A 17,901-nucleotide genomic window follows, 5' to 3' on the forward strand; every position below is an offset into this window, starting at 1 on the left:
AACCATTGGTTAAAGTTACAATATGTTGCTTATGTTAGCGAACGAGAGTGAAAGGACCAGACATGGCCAAGCAGCATTTTCTATGATTATTTTCTGTTATATTATAGGCTTTATTTAGATCCTTTACTTAAGCAGGCCTATAGCCTTCTGTAGCCTAAATTGCCAGACTAAAGGCGAGTCCTGCCCCCTTCTTTCACAGCAGTTCAGCTTTTAACTTTTAACTTGCAGGTCTTCATAGCCTGAATGGTAGGCTAGAGGAAGTGGGGGGAGGGGGGTAAGATGGGATGACCAGAGCCATCTTCGCTGGAGCTGGGCTTTTTCTTGTTTAGTTCCTGACACAAGAAAAAGTGTGTAGTCCACCATGAAAGCCTTATCCCTAACCCGCGCATCCTACATGGAAAACAGACTATACCATTATGTCATTATAAGACTTAGTTTTCTGTCTTTGACTTTTTGACTTTTATGGAAATGATTGGGAAAAAAAATTGTGCTATTCAATTGTCTTTCCTCGTTACCATAAATGGGACTGCCTAAACAGATTTTCTAGCACATCTCTCCAAAATGCCATGGAAACTGATTTAACAGAATGAGTTGCCCAAATGTCTAAATCAGTTTTCACTTGCGTTATTACAAGACCACCCACTATCATCTTCGCAAACAAACAGAAACAATCAAATAAATAAAAAAAGGCTACACAGTTCAAAGAGGGCTTTAACTACTACATTTTTTGTTTAACTATTGCTGTTACACCGTTGGAAACAGTTAGACTCAGTCAAATCAATTCAGCATTTCATTAAAACAGAAGAGACAAATAGGGTATAAGATATATAAAACTCATCATTAGGGTTGGGTATCGTTTGGGTTTTATCCGATACCGGTGCTAAATCGATACTTTTAAAACGGTGCCGGTGCCGTAACAGTGCCTGAACCGGTACTTTGTATTTAAATTAAAATGGTCTAAAGCATGAATTGCTTTTTTTAGGACTGTCAATCGATTAAAAAAGTTAATCTAATTAATTACATACTCTGTGATTAATTAATCTAAATGAATCGCATATATAATTTTTGCTGTGAAAGTATTTTAAATATTTAAATTCAAATGAATCATTGAATAATCAGCATTAGTGACATTAAAGTTCAAAAACTCTTTTATTATTATTTTCACTGTTCAAATAATGGCCATAATAATCTATGATATGACCTAATATGAGGAAATAAATTCAAAAGTGCTTCGGGAAGAAGTTTTTTTTTTTCACATACAAGGCATTTCAGGCCACAGATATAACCTAGGGGACACAATGAAAATAAATTAACACTCCCCTCAATGTCAACACTTGCAGACATTGCAAAGGACTTTATTTTTAACACTTTATTTTTATCAACACCATCAGGCCATTTTTTAAAAGTAAATGTTCCAATCAATGATCCAGGCAGCACGTTTTCTTCCCTCTCCTTCATTTTACAGTCTATTTTTACTGACTAGAACGGCTCGGGGTCAAAGGTCATATGGAATCGATTAATCTGCACTAATTTTTTAATCAGTTATTTTTTCTCAAATTAATTAATCGAAATTAATCAGTTATTAATCAGTAAGACAATTTTTAACTGTTATATTCAATTTACTATCAATATCTCATTGCTCCTACGCATAATAGCCTACATTTAAAGGTTAAAACATCTTGCCATAGATGCACACACAATGGTAAGCTCTGCTTTCAAGTTTACCCAGTGTAGGCAATTTGCCATAAGGTAGGCTATGTTAAAACCGCTTGCCATATAGAACTGCCAGGTCATGGACAACGGCATTTGCAAGCAAGCTAATCTAACAGGGACTCTTTCTGAATTACTTAACAATTAATTTAGTGTGTTCCCAAATGCTTCAAGAAATTTCATGTCTTCCCCCATAACACACAATAGTTTTGAACATGCTAGGTTACATGTCGGTGTTGAAATATTTAGATTCCCAGCGCTAGGCATTTTAACAGCTAAGCATTTTAACTATGGCTATGCACTATACCAGTCAGCTGAGTTTAATTAGCGATAACGTGCGGAGATGGTTTCGTAGCCTCTTTGACAGCTCAGTGACATCAGGTATGTAACCTATTTTATGTTTTTGCCAGCTAACTTTTAACATGATCTTCATATTCATTGTGATGCTATATGGGCCTCATACATATGAAAGATAAATATCATGCCATTATGTTGTTTAGAACACACTGTGAAATAAAGTTTTCATCTTACAACTTTGCTGATAACATTTCAAATAAATGCCAGCTAGCGCATTAGCAAGCATATTGTGTAACGTATACTGTTGATGTTGTTTCATAGCCTTTTGCTGGTGTGTAGTTAGGCCCACTGCTAGATTTTTACAGGAGCTCCTGATATCGCTTTAAAGCTACTTGGGCTATAGTGGTGCACCCCTCTGGTTTATACATCCAGTGTTTATGTTAGCTAACTGTAGGTTATCTGGATGTGTTGCTATCAGAGCAAGACGTTAGAGATGGCACATGACATGTAGTGATGCCTCGTACAAAAAAAACGCGATTTAGGCACCGAAATGAGGCACCGAAATCCATGTTGTTATTCGATGCAGTTACTACCGTTTACGTCGGCACCGGTGCCATATTAGAACCGTGTTTCGGTGCCCAACCCTAATCATCACATATGTTTGGCTCAACTGTCTCTTGATTGTTCTACTGACTTGGAAACTGGATGCGTCATGGAAGCAGTAAATCAAGTCGCATCAAAAATAGTAGTGGCAGAACTCCCAAGTGCCACCTGGTGGTTGTTTGGGTCAACTGCAGTTTGTGCCATTTCTGCTGAGAATATGGTGCGCGATTCGAGCGGAATTCATGCAGGAAACCGTCCAAACTTTACTGATACCCACTGTATACCTCAAAATTAGTTGAATCACATTGAATCCCAAATGAATTGATAGTTCAGAGTCTCATCTTTACAGAGATATTCAATGTCTGTGAAATATGTCTATATTTCAATAAATATATGATGGTAAAAGTAATTTATAATCACTTGTGGAGGTTTGTTTTCTTTTATGCAAATATGTTCCATGGGTATTGGGTAGCCCTAGCAACATGCATATGGGTTGCTCCTAGTAGGCGTTCAAGGGGAAGAGTTAAACCAATGAAAATGACATCTGTCATTCTCTTTAACAGCAAGCAGTGCAACATCAAACAGCGCATCGGTATTTTGATAGTCAGCGGCGCATTTAAAGGAATCTACTTGCACACGAGACCGTATCTACTCCACTAAACCATGCTCTAATAAAACCTAGCAGAGTATAGCCTACACGCATCTGCACTCATCTATGATTTGAACTTAATGGCAAAGTGAAACTAATTTAACCGTTGTGTCAATAGTCAACGACAAAACAGTTATACACAGTTATTCCACTGCTTGGTTGAATTTCCCATTGTCCTACGTAATTTAGAACGACCATTAACCGTATGTTATTTGCACACCTATGAAGTAGATCCATTTTGTTGGCCGTATCACACTTGTATAATAATTCGCCGAAATCATTGTGAAGTTTAAATGAACTGTCACGTTGCATCCGAGCTGTAAAATGCAGACGTTCAGAACATGGCAACCTTATAGCATATGACGGAGGTGGCTATTAGCTAGATGGATGACAGCAGGCTAAGTAAAATAGCGATGTTTCAAAACTAAAGTTCATCAGAATCTTGGGATACTGTACGCCCGCTTGACAACGGGAGAGATAGAACTAACGACTGGCCTTTGGCCGTAGCAACCACGTATTTAGAACTAGTAACGGCAGTTTGTCCTGCAAGTTGAGAAATTAGTTGATATGTGTCGGAAGAAATTAGTTCTACAAACAAGACAGTTTTAGCGATTAAAACGTTTAAATTGTAACAAGAAATGAACACAACGCAAGTGTCTCCGCTCCTCTTTTACAACCTCGACCGTACATTAACTTCTGTGAACAGAACACCGTGTCATCCATTTACCCCTTCTTAATTACTTTCACTATTGACTAACAATGGGCTACCATCGAAAACATAGCCTGAAAAAAGCAACACTTACCCCAATAATATTCAAATGACTGAATAAAAAAATGCTCAGCATTTATCCTGCAGAGGAGTTGCTGCTTACATCTTGTGACCATGCGTCTTCAGCTGTGCTTCACATGCGCCTTTCGCTATAGAACGGTCTGTTTTTCGTGGTCAGTGGTGTAATGCGTTTTATATAGTGTAAGATAGCGATTTTTAGATAATGCTCCATGACCACAACTTGGGTCGTTAATTGCCACACTCCTGAGCACACAGTGTAATAAAAGAGAAGGGCATCTCATCAAAGCATATTTCATTGTTTTTCTTTATGTACCTGACCAGTTTGAGTTGGGTAAGTTTGATTTCCATTGTTTCCAGAAGTGGAGGAAATGGACCTTCATTAGCTGGAACCAGGCTGAAACAGTTGCTCACAGTGATGAGTCCCAGGTCAACCAATAATGCATTATGGGAGGAAGATGACTGGGGAATAATGATGAGGGGGGGCTTTGAGTTTGACATCCATGGACAGGCGAAAACTCTTCTCAGCAAATTCCTTCATGCTGCTTGCTGCCTTTTCCGCTGCCTGAGATGTCGCTGCAGTCAGGGCTGATTTTGCTGCCTGGAAGTTATCCACAAAAATCTGAAGAGCACAAAGTATGCCAGAACATGTAAGCCAAAAATGCATAGGAAATAAACTTTTCAAACTGTGCATAATGCATATGTGATTAGATGCAACGTGCTGCATACAATGAGACTCTGATGACAATTGTTTGATGGTCCATCAAAAGCATTGGCAGATTCAATATAAGAAGACATGCGACACAGATGTTCCCCAAGGGTGGTTGCTGTGTTTGGCAACACAATAGAGAGCTGAAAGAGCATGGTGGGTGCTCTATTTCTGGCATTTGGCAATTTCACATGCTGCTTTGCATGAACATTTGTGTGAACAAAGTTATTGAAGCTAAATAATATCCAGTCAGCATGTGACCTAAGCTAAATAGCTGGGTACTCATGGTCAACTTTTATTTAGCTCACAGCTGATCGGGTAAAGTACAAGAAATACAAAAAAATGAATTGTAGCTGTTGATCAACATATTTGCTTGTATTGGCCAAGTCCCCTGAGTAAATTGTCAGGATAGCACCAGCTTTCAAAAGCAGTTTGGTAGCAAAACTATACCATCTAGTCTAATTTGTAGGGGCAGCCGTGGCCCACTGGTTAGCACTCTGGACTTGTAACCGGAGGGTTGCCGGTTCGAGCCCCGACCAGTGGGCTGCGGCTGAAGTGCCCTTGAGCAAGGCACCTAACCCCTCGCTGCTCCCCGAGCGCCGCCATTGTAGCAGGCAGCTCACTGCGCCGGGATTAGTGTGTGCTTCACCTCACTGTGTGTACACTGTGTGCTGTTTGTGTTTCACTAATTCACCGATTGGGTTAAATGCAGAGACCAAATTTCCCTCACGGGATCAAAAAAGTATATATACTTACTTACTTAATTTGCGAAGTAGTTATCTGCTAAATGATTTTTGATGGTATTTTATGATACCTCCAAATTAATTGGACCATTTCTAATGTTTCTCCAGTTGTTTTGGTAATTATGGGTTTACCAAATCATATTTTGAGCTCTTACACCCAAAAACAGAACACTTCACTTTGTGTGTACAAGACATTCACGTCAGCAGAACACTGCAACACTGAAAACACTACTAAAAGTGGGGCTGTTAAGCTCAACGATCTTGCTTTTTATGAAAGAAGCATGAAAATTTCAGGGTTTGTTCTTGATGACCTAAGCTTTAATTTAAGATCTGGAGGCATTCTCAGTTTGACCTCTGAGGTCAGATAGAGGTCATTGACCTCAGTAATATGTTGTGACGCTACAGGTGAATGGGGTAAAAAAAAAAAAAATAATAGATATCACCATGAAACTTTCTCAGTTGATTACTCATGTCAAATTAGGAAAAAAATGTATTGAAAGTTTTTTATATTTTAATGTTTAAATATGCAAATTAGGCATTATCTCATTAAAAATGTGCTAATTTGCATACATTTTAAGAAACAAAATCAGGTTGTCTGATAAAGCCAGGCTCAAAGTATTTTTTTTTATTTTGTTGTCATATGAGATGGGGAAAGAATTAGAGGGGTTTATGGACATCTACTTCTATTATCCTGTAATTCACCTGTACCACTGTGATATGAAATTTCAAGGCCCGAAATTAGAATTTAGGAATCTTAGGATCTAAATGTGATATAAATATAAACTAAATATGTTTTTCCATGTTTCTGGGCATGAGAAACTTATCTATAGCATTGATAGCACTCTAAGAGGTCCACATCATTATGTGCAGTGAAGATCACTGGCAAAAGATCCAATGATTGGGCAAATCCAAGTACAAAATGTATCATTTCACCAAACAATTCCATATAAATATGGACATGACAAAAATGTAGCCCTACTTGAACTTGAGCTCCTATCAAAAAGTCACAACTTGAACTCATGTCACAAATCCCCAATGTAACATTGAACAGGTAACAAACATATCAGCATTCTAAAAAGTACAGTGAAAGTTGTCGTAGAGGCCTTAGCTTTTGGGGGTAAGAAAAAGGCCTACAAAACAGCTGTGCAGCTTGTACACATGAACGCTGCCTTTTTGCATTTACAGTGCCCGGTACAACCCTTTTTACAACCACAGTGCTCAAGCTCATAGCATGCCTGTGATGCCTCAGGGAGTGTTGTCCAACGTGGCTGTCAGCCTGCATCTGTATCAATCCATCCCCAGTCTGAAGGACTTGGTAACTGTGGGCTAGGAACCAAGGCAAGGTTCCATATTAGGTTAGCCTGGTGCATTGCTCTTTTGATGTGTTGCCTCAAAGCAGCTTGTGTAGGGGGGATGTTTTCCAGGGATCTTGACCTCTGGATAAAAAGTTGTTTCCTTGCTTCATTGACCTCTAAGCATGCACTTGTTCTGTCATAGAGTGGGAACCCTGGATCTAAGTCAAATGTAAAATTCCATGACTTTTCTCTGACTTTCCCTGACAAAAAACCTGAATTTCCATGACTTACTATATAATGAATAGTACAATATAGCGACCAATGATTTCAGAGTACCCGCATTGAGGTCAAGAATCTTTTTTAGAGCGGGAGATGAGGCATTGAATAAACACAGTTGGGCTACTTAAGGAAGCCATACAGCTACTAACCAGATATACACCAATTCTGCGTGGAAATGTATTTGTATTAATGCAGCCCTACAAAGCCAAAGAGCAGTATCTGCAAAAATGCCAAGCTGAGAAAAACAGCTTTTGTGTTTTTCTTACACCAAGTATAAGCATCAAATTATATTCAACAACATTAGATAGATCAAAGTGAGGTGAATATTAAACATTTTGTTTTTTGACATTTAGGCAAAATTTGGTAGTTTTATTGCGCTTTGCCTTTGCATTACTGCTTATACTTATGTGGCCATACAATAACATTTTGCAGTAAGTGTAACAAGTAATCATAATCACTCAGTTTTTATATTAATTGAGGAGGTACTTACTACATTTTTAGTGAAGATATCAGGGCTCCGAACTGGTTCAAGGAACGAAAACGAAAACCGAAAACGAACGGAATTTTACGGAATTTTACGAAGAGCGGAAACAAAAACAAACTGGTCTTCAACTGTTCCGGAACAAAAACGTTATTCTGAAATCCACAAAACCGGTTATGCGTTTTTTTTTTAGTTCTCTATATATTTTATAAAATTTCACAAAAGCATATCCTAAAGTGTTCTACTCGTTTGATTGTAGGCGAACAGCCTAATAATTTGATTTCTGCAGTTTGAAAAAAAAAAAAAACGAATAAATGGACCTTTGGTCCAAATGTGTATATTTTGTCTTGATGTTGTAATGTAACCTATTCGTCTGCCACTTCGGATCTTAGGCCAGCTCGTAGTGTAGGCTACTGAAACTGATTTGGAAATTGTTTGTAGCCTATGCGTAATAGCCTATTTTGCCTGTCCACTTTGTCGTCGTTTTAAAGTCGGATTTTGAAATGTTTTAATTATAATTATAGCCTATTCTATGTAGAAGAGTTAAGCGGAAATTTGAGATAGGCCTTGTCAGCAACAGACAGGTTCGTTTATAAACAGGGTTGGAATTATAGCGCAAGCCTTTGAAGATCTCCATATGGATAAAACTTAGGCTACAACCAGGTAAGGAGTTTAGCACGTATCCAGAAATATATTTGATAAGAAATTTCTTATCAAATATATTTCTGGATACGTTCTTGATAAGAAATTTCTTATCAAATATATTTCTGGATACGTGCTAAACTCCTTACCTGGTTTATAGGTTAGGCCTACAGTAAGTCTGTAGGCTATGGGATGGATAGCCCATTAGAATGTTTTTGGATGCCGCCTGTGATTTATTACTTTAGGGCATAGCTACGGTATAGGCTAAATCAAGGGGAAATAATGAGTACGTCTATTCTAAGGTAAAGTCCACAAAAATAGACTTGATAGGCCCGCCAAACACTGCCGGAACTTTATATTTTGCGTTCCAAACCGGTTCAGGACCGATATGTTGGTGGCGGAACGCATGCAAGAACAAAAACGTTGGCCTACCTGAACCGTTCGGAACAGAACGTTTGAAAAATAATTTTGTTTTCAAGCCCTGGAAGATATGCTGTTAGATGCCTTAACAATGGCAACTCTGTCATTTATAAACATTTATGTTAAAATGGAACAAAATCATTCGGGTATTCTTGTAGACTTTCATGTCAAGCAATATTGAATTGCTGCACACCAAAACCTAACCTTTGACACCTTTGCACACTGCTGCTTATATTTATTAAAGTATATGTTAATTACTTTTTGTAAAATCTGACTGACTATTTTGAATATGATACTTTCACTGGCATTTAATATTGTGAAAAAAAAAGTGCAGATACTGCTCTTAGCCTTTGTAAGGCAGAATGTATTTTGGCAAGTATATTTTAAAATTCCCTGATATTCCATGACTGTGCTCCAAAAATGATCAAATTCCCTGACTTTCCATGTCTGGAATAGACTTTCTAAAATTCCATAATATTCCATAAATTCCATGACCCGTGGGAACCCTGTAGATCAGCACCACAAAACGTTCTAGTTGAGACAAGGAAAGATCACTCAACTCTTGTGGCATTTGCAACATTTTATGGAAAACCTCTGTAACTTCTGGATATACAGTGCACGCCATGTATCCCAGGCAGTCTTTTTACCATGGCCACTGAATGCAGATGTTGTATCACAGCCAGTGAAAGCATGAAATGCTAGCAGTGCAGAACCAGTGGAAGGACCCAGTGCAGTAACCACATTGTGAATGAATATATAACAGAAATGGCTTCCAGTTCCAAAGGCAATCAACATTTCTTCTTCAATTGAAGAACTGAGTCTGCTGTTTATCGCTCTGTGCTGTTGGACAGTCAAAGGAGAAAGTGAGAGAGAAAGCAGCACACAACCATTTAGGTTCCCAAGTGCCGGAACTTCTGAAACCACACCCAGGCCACACCCATTGCCCCACCCTGTACCCCAGAACTGTGGGAAATTACGATCCTGTTTACACGAAGGAAAAACGCAGATATTTCAACGTGGTTTGGCCTCTCATTTACACGAAAATCACAAAAACTATTTGGAAAACTCCAGTTTCGCAGTTGCATGTAAATAGGGAAACCGGCGTTTTTGCATTGTGACATGTTGGTCTCTCATTTGTTTCGAATCTCTGATTGGCCACCTGTTTGCTCGAAGTGTTCATGTAACCCTCTTCCCCATCATTATTAACCCCCCCGAATAAATACCCTGCTATATATATGCAGGATAACAGAAGTAGATGTTTTGCCAGTGATCTTCACTGCACTTAATGATGTTGACCTCTTAGAGTGCTATCAATGCTATAGATGAGTTCCTCATGCCCAGAAACATGGAAAAACATATTTAGTTTACATTTCTATCACATTTAGATCCTAAGATACACCCATTTCTAATTTCGGGCCTAGAAATTTTAATATCACAGTGGTACAGGTGAATTACAGGATAATAGAAGTAGATGTCCATAAACCCCTCAGTAATTCTTTTCCTATCTCATATGACAACAAAATGAAAAAAGTATTTTGAGCCTGGCTTTATCAGACAATCTGATTTTGTGAGATAAGGCCTAATTTGCATATTTAAACATTAAAATATAAAAAACATTTTTTTCCTAATTTGACATGAGTAATCAACTGAGAAAGTTTCATGGTGATATCAATTATTATTTTTTTACCCCATTCACCTTTAGTGTCACAACATATTACAGAGGTCAGTGACCTCTATCTGACCTCAGAGGTCAAACTGCCTCCAGATCTTAAATTAAAGCTTAGGTCATCAAGAACAAACCCTGAAAGTTTCATGCTTCTTTCACAAAAAGCAAGATCGTCCCTATTTTAAGAGCTTAACAGCCCCACTATAATTACTAAGGGGGGAATTCTCCCATTTGCGCGTAAATCATGCGAAAGCTTTTTTTTTTACACGCTTCAGTTACGCACTTTTGTGTTATGCACATTCTCCCATTCCTGCTTCTGTCACACCTACAGCACGCAAGTTCGAAATCAAGGCAGCCTTATCAAAGTGGTGTGATTTATTTAAAATAGAACCAGACCGATCCACCACCTTGTTCATTTAAGTTGATATGAAAACGTGGAACATGGACTTTGTCATTGATCTTCTGAATGCCTGTTAAATCCAGAAAGAACACAAACCAGTCTTTGATTTTCAAAACGTAAGCATGGTGAACTGAATAGTGAAGGCCTACAGTAGAATGGTGCCATCCCATAGCCTAACAAAGAATTGACTTAGAGAAATTTCACTTTTGCTTTGAAGTTTGTTTATAAAGAGTCAAGACCTGCGTGAGGTGTGTAGATTCATAATTGAAAAACTCACTGTTGAGAAAGAAAGTTTCAATGGCAGCTGTTTTTCATAATATCAATTTAATTTATCTATGCTAACAAAGCTGTAGACTGACACCTGCTGTTTCGAATACAGTAGAGAGACTGGCATAACAATACCAGACTCCATTACAAACAAATCAAGAGACAGGAGAACATAAACTTTGCTGCTCGACAATAGTGCAGACGTCTGTGCAAATGTATGGATGACTTCGGTCAAGTTGAAAAGAAATGGACAGATTCAAACAAAGTAGGCTATGGGATTATGACTGAAAGTTAAAACTGAAGATGCACAGTCGGTAAGCTATAGCCAAAGTGGGTGATTATAACGGGATTTTATTTAATTTATTTATAGCCTGCTGAACTTAGTTGCAAGTTAATTAGGATTTCATTTGATCCCCATTTCTGTGACATCACAAAGACGGGCTCAATGGATTTGATATTTGGAAATCAAAAATGGTGCACTGACCATTCAAACCAGAAATTCTCAGGAATTATGTTTACTGTGTACTTTACTCATAATATGTGTTGAAACACATGAAAAACACCACAAGAACATATCAAAAACAATAAATACTTGATTCGCAGTGGGTCTTTAAGATCAAAATCTAGTATTTTTTTTAGTATAAAGAGACTTCAAAAGTCTTATCATCCAGATCACTCCAGAATCAAATCACCTATCCCCCAACACCGACACCCAATTGTCAAAACGAAAACAATTCATTTTGGTGTGCAGATTCGTTTTGTAGGTAGGCCTATTAGCTGTTTCAACTATTTCACAATCCAGAAAAATAACAGGTAGCCCTGTATACACAGTAGTATGACTGACGATATGTGTGCGATATTTCCCGCTACCCTGCTCCAGTAGGGAGAAGTGCTCCAGAGATGACTTGGTCTCGACCGAGTCCAGGTGTCTTTATTATGTTTATAATAATATTGGAGGGAAAGGGGAATGGCTATACTTACAAATGCTGCTTTTGCTATACTTACAATTGCTTTTAGATCAACAAATAATAACCCAAAATGATTGTCTTGATACTGTCATGCATAACACTTTTTTTTTCCTGTCCTGGACTCGGACTAGAACAAAACTAAAGGTAAGTTTAGCCCTTATAGGGCTGTATAAAGTTGTCCAAATGAATAGGTCGTTGTTAGGTATTGTTGTTGTAAAGATATTGCATGTGGATGTTGTTAGAACTATGTAGACTACTTTTTTAGCTGACCAATGCACAAACCTAAAACCGGGAAAAGGACAAATATTATCAACGTTTTCAATCAGGGGCAGACTGGCCGTCTGGCATACCAGCATTTTCCCGGTGGGCCGACGCACCTTTTGGGGCGATAGAATAGACTATATAATTGTATTAATTTGGTCAACGATCGGCCCAAAGAAAACAGTCAGCAGCCCATTGGTTCATTTTCGATATTGACTCTCAATAACAGCTCGTCAGGCCCCAACCCTCCCATTTTGGCTCCATCAAAATGGTTAATTGAAGTAGCCTTCACATTGAAATTGCGGCGGATGCCGGTAGTGCCAATTGTATAAAAATAAAACCAATGTAGAAGCTTCTAAAACAAACAATATTGCAAGTAGGTTTGTGTCAACAACAGGTTGAAGTTTGTTGAATTTGAACAAAGATATGTAAGCAAGCATACAGAGGGACAGTGAGCAGATGGTGGAGAGAGTAGCTGAGGCTGCATGATAACAAGAACTCAGTAATGGAGTAGGTATGTGTGACATGTCATGTTGACGATGATTATTATGATGACTTATTAATTGTGATAATATAATGGTATGGTAATGATAACATAGCCTGTTAGTAAGGCCGTCACCCACTGCTGTGAACACAATAACAAAAAGCGCAACACAAGTTTTCTAAATCAACATTAATTGTTGGTCAGATTGATCAGTTTCCGTCAGACGCCCAAAATTAAACATCGACGGCATGAATGGTTGGTCTCTCAAAGTAGAGCGTTGAAAGGGTGCTATCTTGGAAGGGTTCCGTTGGTAAAGATGGGCTAAAAGACTGTAGACTGACGGAAATGTAGGCCACAAAACATCAAAGTCATATTGCACAAGGCAACTAAGCTATAAACTATACGATAGGCTACTGAAAGACATCAAAGGGAATGAGTTCATGGAGATCTACTGTTGTAAAATGTACCAGCAATGTAGGTAGGTAATATAGCCTACAGGAATAAAATATTTTCAGCAACAATTTCATCCTGTTTATTTTGTGTTGTTTTAGTTGTCTTATAGTGGTAACTAGCCTAGATATCTAGACGCACCCTAGCGGCAGCAAATGTAATTTGCAGGCAGGATCGTCTAGCAACTCGCCGCTGGCTTGCAAGCTGGAAAAACCAAACTCTAGTCAGGCCAATCACTTTGTGTATAGAGTCGGTGGGCAGGCTTAACAGAGTTGCGACGGTCCCGTGTGAATTCCCTGCTTCTTGAAAACAAAGAAGATGGCTGCTGCTGGTGGTCTTTCGAATCGGCATTGCCCGTGACTCTTAAAGACTTGGAGTTAAGCTTTTCCTTTAGAAAATTACAAAGGACAACACTGAAGTCATTCCTACAAAAGAAAGATTGGTTGTAGTGCTATCCTATTGTGTGCAGAGGCAATTTAATAATAATAATAATAATAATAATAATCATTCCTCTTCGTTGCTGTGGCTGTTTATGATCCAATTGGCAACATATCAGAAATACTTAGTAGTGTGTATATTAGGCTTGCACGATAAAACGTTATAAAATTGCGATCTCGACTCACCCCTGTGCACAATATGATTTTTATATGACTTCGATTCTCATTTAATTTTACGGGCCGACTGCATTACGAACGCTACTACTTTTTTCTGTGAGTTTTAAAGCACTCCCAAGCGCTGCAATGCTCTCCCTTCTCTCACAAAGTTCAGGGCTTCACCCTCGGCCAATGACAAAGTGCCTTTTAGTCACGTGTTTCATTAGTGGAGCGACTACGGTAGTTCTAAAGCAGTGGTGTCCAAACTACAACCCGTGGGCCAACTGCGGCCCGCCACGCACATTAATCCGGCCCACCGAGCATTTATTAGTTTATCATAGATCCGGCCCCCCATGCACTTTAATCCGGCCTGCCGTGCATTTAAATAATTAGGTTATTATAGGCCGCTCGCTATTTTTTTCCAGCATAGACGACGTTGTGATTAACTTTAGGCTACTGCAAACTGCTTTACACGCTTCTTAGAGAGCGTTTACCATGTCAATGTCAAAACAGCTTGTTACATCGAGATACATAGTATCTCCATTGCAGCAGACCTAACTACGTTATGCTACTCCATTTAATTGGGAACGCATTTGAGCGTGCACAAGAGGGAGAGTGCGACAGGTTCCAGCTGGCTTGTTATTGTTGATAATTGATATCTCCTTTTTATAAGAAACTTTTAAAAGGAAATCGCGATGGCAACAGTAGTTCCCACTACTGACCATTTATAAACTGTGAGTCATAGGCACAGCACTAGCCATAGACTAGTGGAGCTGGCAAATGAGTCTTAAAGTGACAGTGTACCATTTCTAAATGAATTAAACAACATCAAATGAACAGTATTTCTTAAGAAATTAATTTTCTACAACAAAATTACTTTGTCATTTAAATGATACAAAACATTCCAACACCCAATATGGCCCCTGAGTCAAAAAGTTTGGACACCCCTGTTCTAAAGCCTTGGAGGCTGCAGCGTCGTCGAACTAGTGCGACAGGAAATAAACAAAATTGATGTTGATTAAAACCCACGTAGCCTACAAGCAGTGATGGGGAGTAACGAATTATAAAGTTATGCGCTACTGTAATTTAGTTACTTTATTGGGTAACGAAGTAAGGTAACGCATTATAATTAAAATTTCAGTAATTAGTTACAGTTAGGCTGAATAACTCGTCCATTCCTACGTTACTCACAATATCTCTAATATATTGACTTTTCCATAGCAGCACGCAGTTATTTAAAACATAGATTAGCCTAGATGCACTCTTACATTATAGAGAGAGCATGCATTCTCTCCCTACTACGTGGGGAACTACGTGGCTTAATTGGCAGAGGACGTACAGAAAGCACCAGTTTGATAAATGAGGGACAGGTTTCAACAAGAACAGCTTCGCTGTCTGAAGTTAGCCAGGTTTCAACTAGAAACAGAAATTCCAATTTTGAATTTGAAAGACAACCGTTTATCTCGCCCCTCGGATTGAGCCCTGCCAATGGTGTGTTCCCAGACCCAACATCTCTTGAAGTGGGCCTGGCTTGTCAGGCTAAGTGGTAACTGGTATTATAATAAGGTCTACTACACTGCAAAAACTGCGTATCTAATAAAATCTAACCAAGTGTTATTAATCTTATATCAAGATCAAAAGTTCTAGTTGGTATTGTTTACTTAATATAAGATTAATTACACTTGGTTAGATTTCATTTTTTGCAGTGCAGGCACCCCTGCAGCTATGCAACCAGTTCTTTCATAGAATGTGGTAATAATGCAGTTGCAAGAAAAGGTGAAAGACTAACTTATAATTCAAATATATGTGAGTGATTCTTGGAGTGTATATGGGTGACGGCCTGACATATTATCATCACAGGATGCAAAGAAATGTTGAGTCTGCACAGAAGCAAACGGTAAATTAGTACCTCATTGGGAGAACAACACTGAAAGCTAAGGAATCCCTGAAAGGAACATAATAAATAAGATACAGAAAATGGTAAAGAAATTGTAGGTGCTGCTGCCTGAGTCAATATAGATGTGACAGCCATTTACAGCACTGCCCAGAGGAAAATATTGCTGCTTACAACAGTCTTGTCTTCGTCTCACAGAAATAAATCAACTCGTACTGAATTCTGACCTGTTTTTCCTAAACCTCCTTCAGAAGCAAAAGACTTAAATTGAATTTAAATACGAGACAATGGTCAAAATCTTACATTTATTGATTGAGCTTAATTGTGTGTAGGAGTAACAGGCTAGACAAAAAAATATTTTTTTTTCATGCTTATTAACATAAAGACTAAAATCAAACATGTCAATGAAAGGGCAAATGATGCAGAAATATAAGCTTCACATTAGATGTCGGCCCGCTGATCACTGCTTACTAACCTTGGTTATCTTTACAAAAATTACTTTCAACCTCTGTTTTATAGGGTACATGAAGTTTTGCTAAAGGCAAATGTATCAGAGTGTCTTGATTTGAACTTGTGGCAAAATATTTCATGCAGTAATTTACCACATTAAAGGATTTGCAGACATATGAATTAGTGTTTTGCTTTGATACTGCACCAAAACCATATGTTATTTATCAGTGGTAGACCTTGTGTGCTGTAAACCATCTAGACTCACACATTATGTGACTCACATCTACGTCAACTCAGATCAGGCGGCAACAGTTTGCATGGCACATGAAAACACTTTTTTTAAAGATTGCAACTCTAGGCACAATTTAAATTTCACACCATCAGTGTCAGTATCAGAGGTTTAGAATATGTTTGACATGACAGGATAATCTTAAGGTCCTAAAGAAAATGAAGAGGAGTTTTGGTAATACTCATACTCATGACACCCATACACACACACACACACACACACACACACACACACACATATATATATATATACGGTGCCCAGATTAAGGCATCCTCAGATGTCAAAGTAAGGTATCAGGTATCAGATGGAAAGACATCAGGCCTCAGGAAAACCTTTGTCAAGTTTATGGAAATGCAGTCAGGCCTCAATAGTCAGACTAAACAGTTTCAGACAAAAAGGTCTCATAGAGCAGGGCTAACTACCTAAACAAGTTACATTAGCTTTTCTAATGCAGAGCTGTCGTTTCTATTAATTACAGTGCATGAAAATGCACTGTACTGTTCTTCCTAGGCTTCTTATTCTTATTCTTCCGCTAAAGCATTTAATGCAGCTTCAACCGTTTAACGTAGAAACTTCATTCAAACTATGTTACGTAGGTCTTACTTAGGACATGGGGGCTTTGTATTTTTCATCTTTGTAACTGTTATACTTTTTAAACTATTAATTAAAAACTATTCAAAATTTCCCCATAGACTTAACATGGGCTGATGACATCATAACAGAGCACTTAAGCAATTAGAATCCTAGGCCAGGTGTTCCGGCCACCTGCATCAACTGTCAGTTTCTAAGGCTTTAAGCATGCAGTCTCATTCTCTTAATAAGACTACACATCTTGTTCAACTGTTTCCTCTGTCGACAACATAATTTAACCTTTTAAACTATCCACCTTTCTGTTCAGTTATTCCAACTAGATTAAACCTCATCTACCTAGTTCAGTCATTCCAACTATATTAAACCTCATCTACCTAGTTCAGTCATTTCAACTATATTAAACCTCATCATGTTGGTTGCCAATTAGCACATCATCTGTTTTAACAATATATTTCACACCATATGTTTTGCATTTTCATGCACTGGTAATTCCCTGGAATTGCGTTTTCTAGTTGATAATTAGCTAGCATGTGTTATTTAGATTAAACCTAGTGTTTGAAATTCATGACATTTATTTGCAACATAACATTTTGATCTTGATCTTGATAACATTTTGATCTTACAGTGGGCATTACTTCAAATTGGCCAGCTTCCCTTGCGGTCTGTGCGTAACATCACGCGGGATCATGCAACTTTAATTTGTATTTTTCCAGTGACGCTGCAACGACGCTGCAACAACCCAAACAACCGGCAGATGTCTCTTGTGAGCAGGGTGTCTCGTAAAAAGAAATGGAGCCTGGAAAACCCTACACAGACTTCACTACAGACTTTAGCAGACTGGTTTAATAAAAAATAATTTAATAGCTAGAAATATGCCTGCCCTGCCCTAATAAAGAAATATTTGGTTAATCATGGTGAATCCCGCTTTGCAGCCAGAGAAGAAACGCAGGATCTAATGAAACATTCCGCTTTT

At 38.3% G+C, this 17,901-nt stretch overlaps 1 protein-coding gene across 1 annotated transcript in view; it reads right to left on the reverse strand.

Annotated features, from left to right (window-relative positions):
• Positions 1 to 17,901, reverse strand: part of vps13c (vacuolar protein sorting 13 homolog C) — a 382,259-nt gene that overhangs the window by 202,699 nt on the left and 161,659 nt on the right. Inside the window, 2 exon segments of the mRNA XM_048262721.1 lie at positions 4,363 to 4,529; positions 4,531 to 4,668. Coding sequence (XP_048118678.1) covers positions 4,363 to 4,529; positions 4,531 to 4,668 — 305 coding nt within the window.

The sequence above is a fragment of the Alosa alosa genome, chromosome 14, assembly GCF_017589495.1.
Source record: "Alosa alosa isolate M-15738 ecotype Scorff River chromosome 14, AALO_Geno_1.1, whole genome shotgun sequence".
Taxonomy (NCBI): domain Eukaryota; kingdom Metazoa; phylum Chordata; class Actinopteri; order Clupeiformes; family Clupeidae; genus Alosa; species Alosa alosa.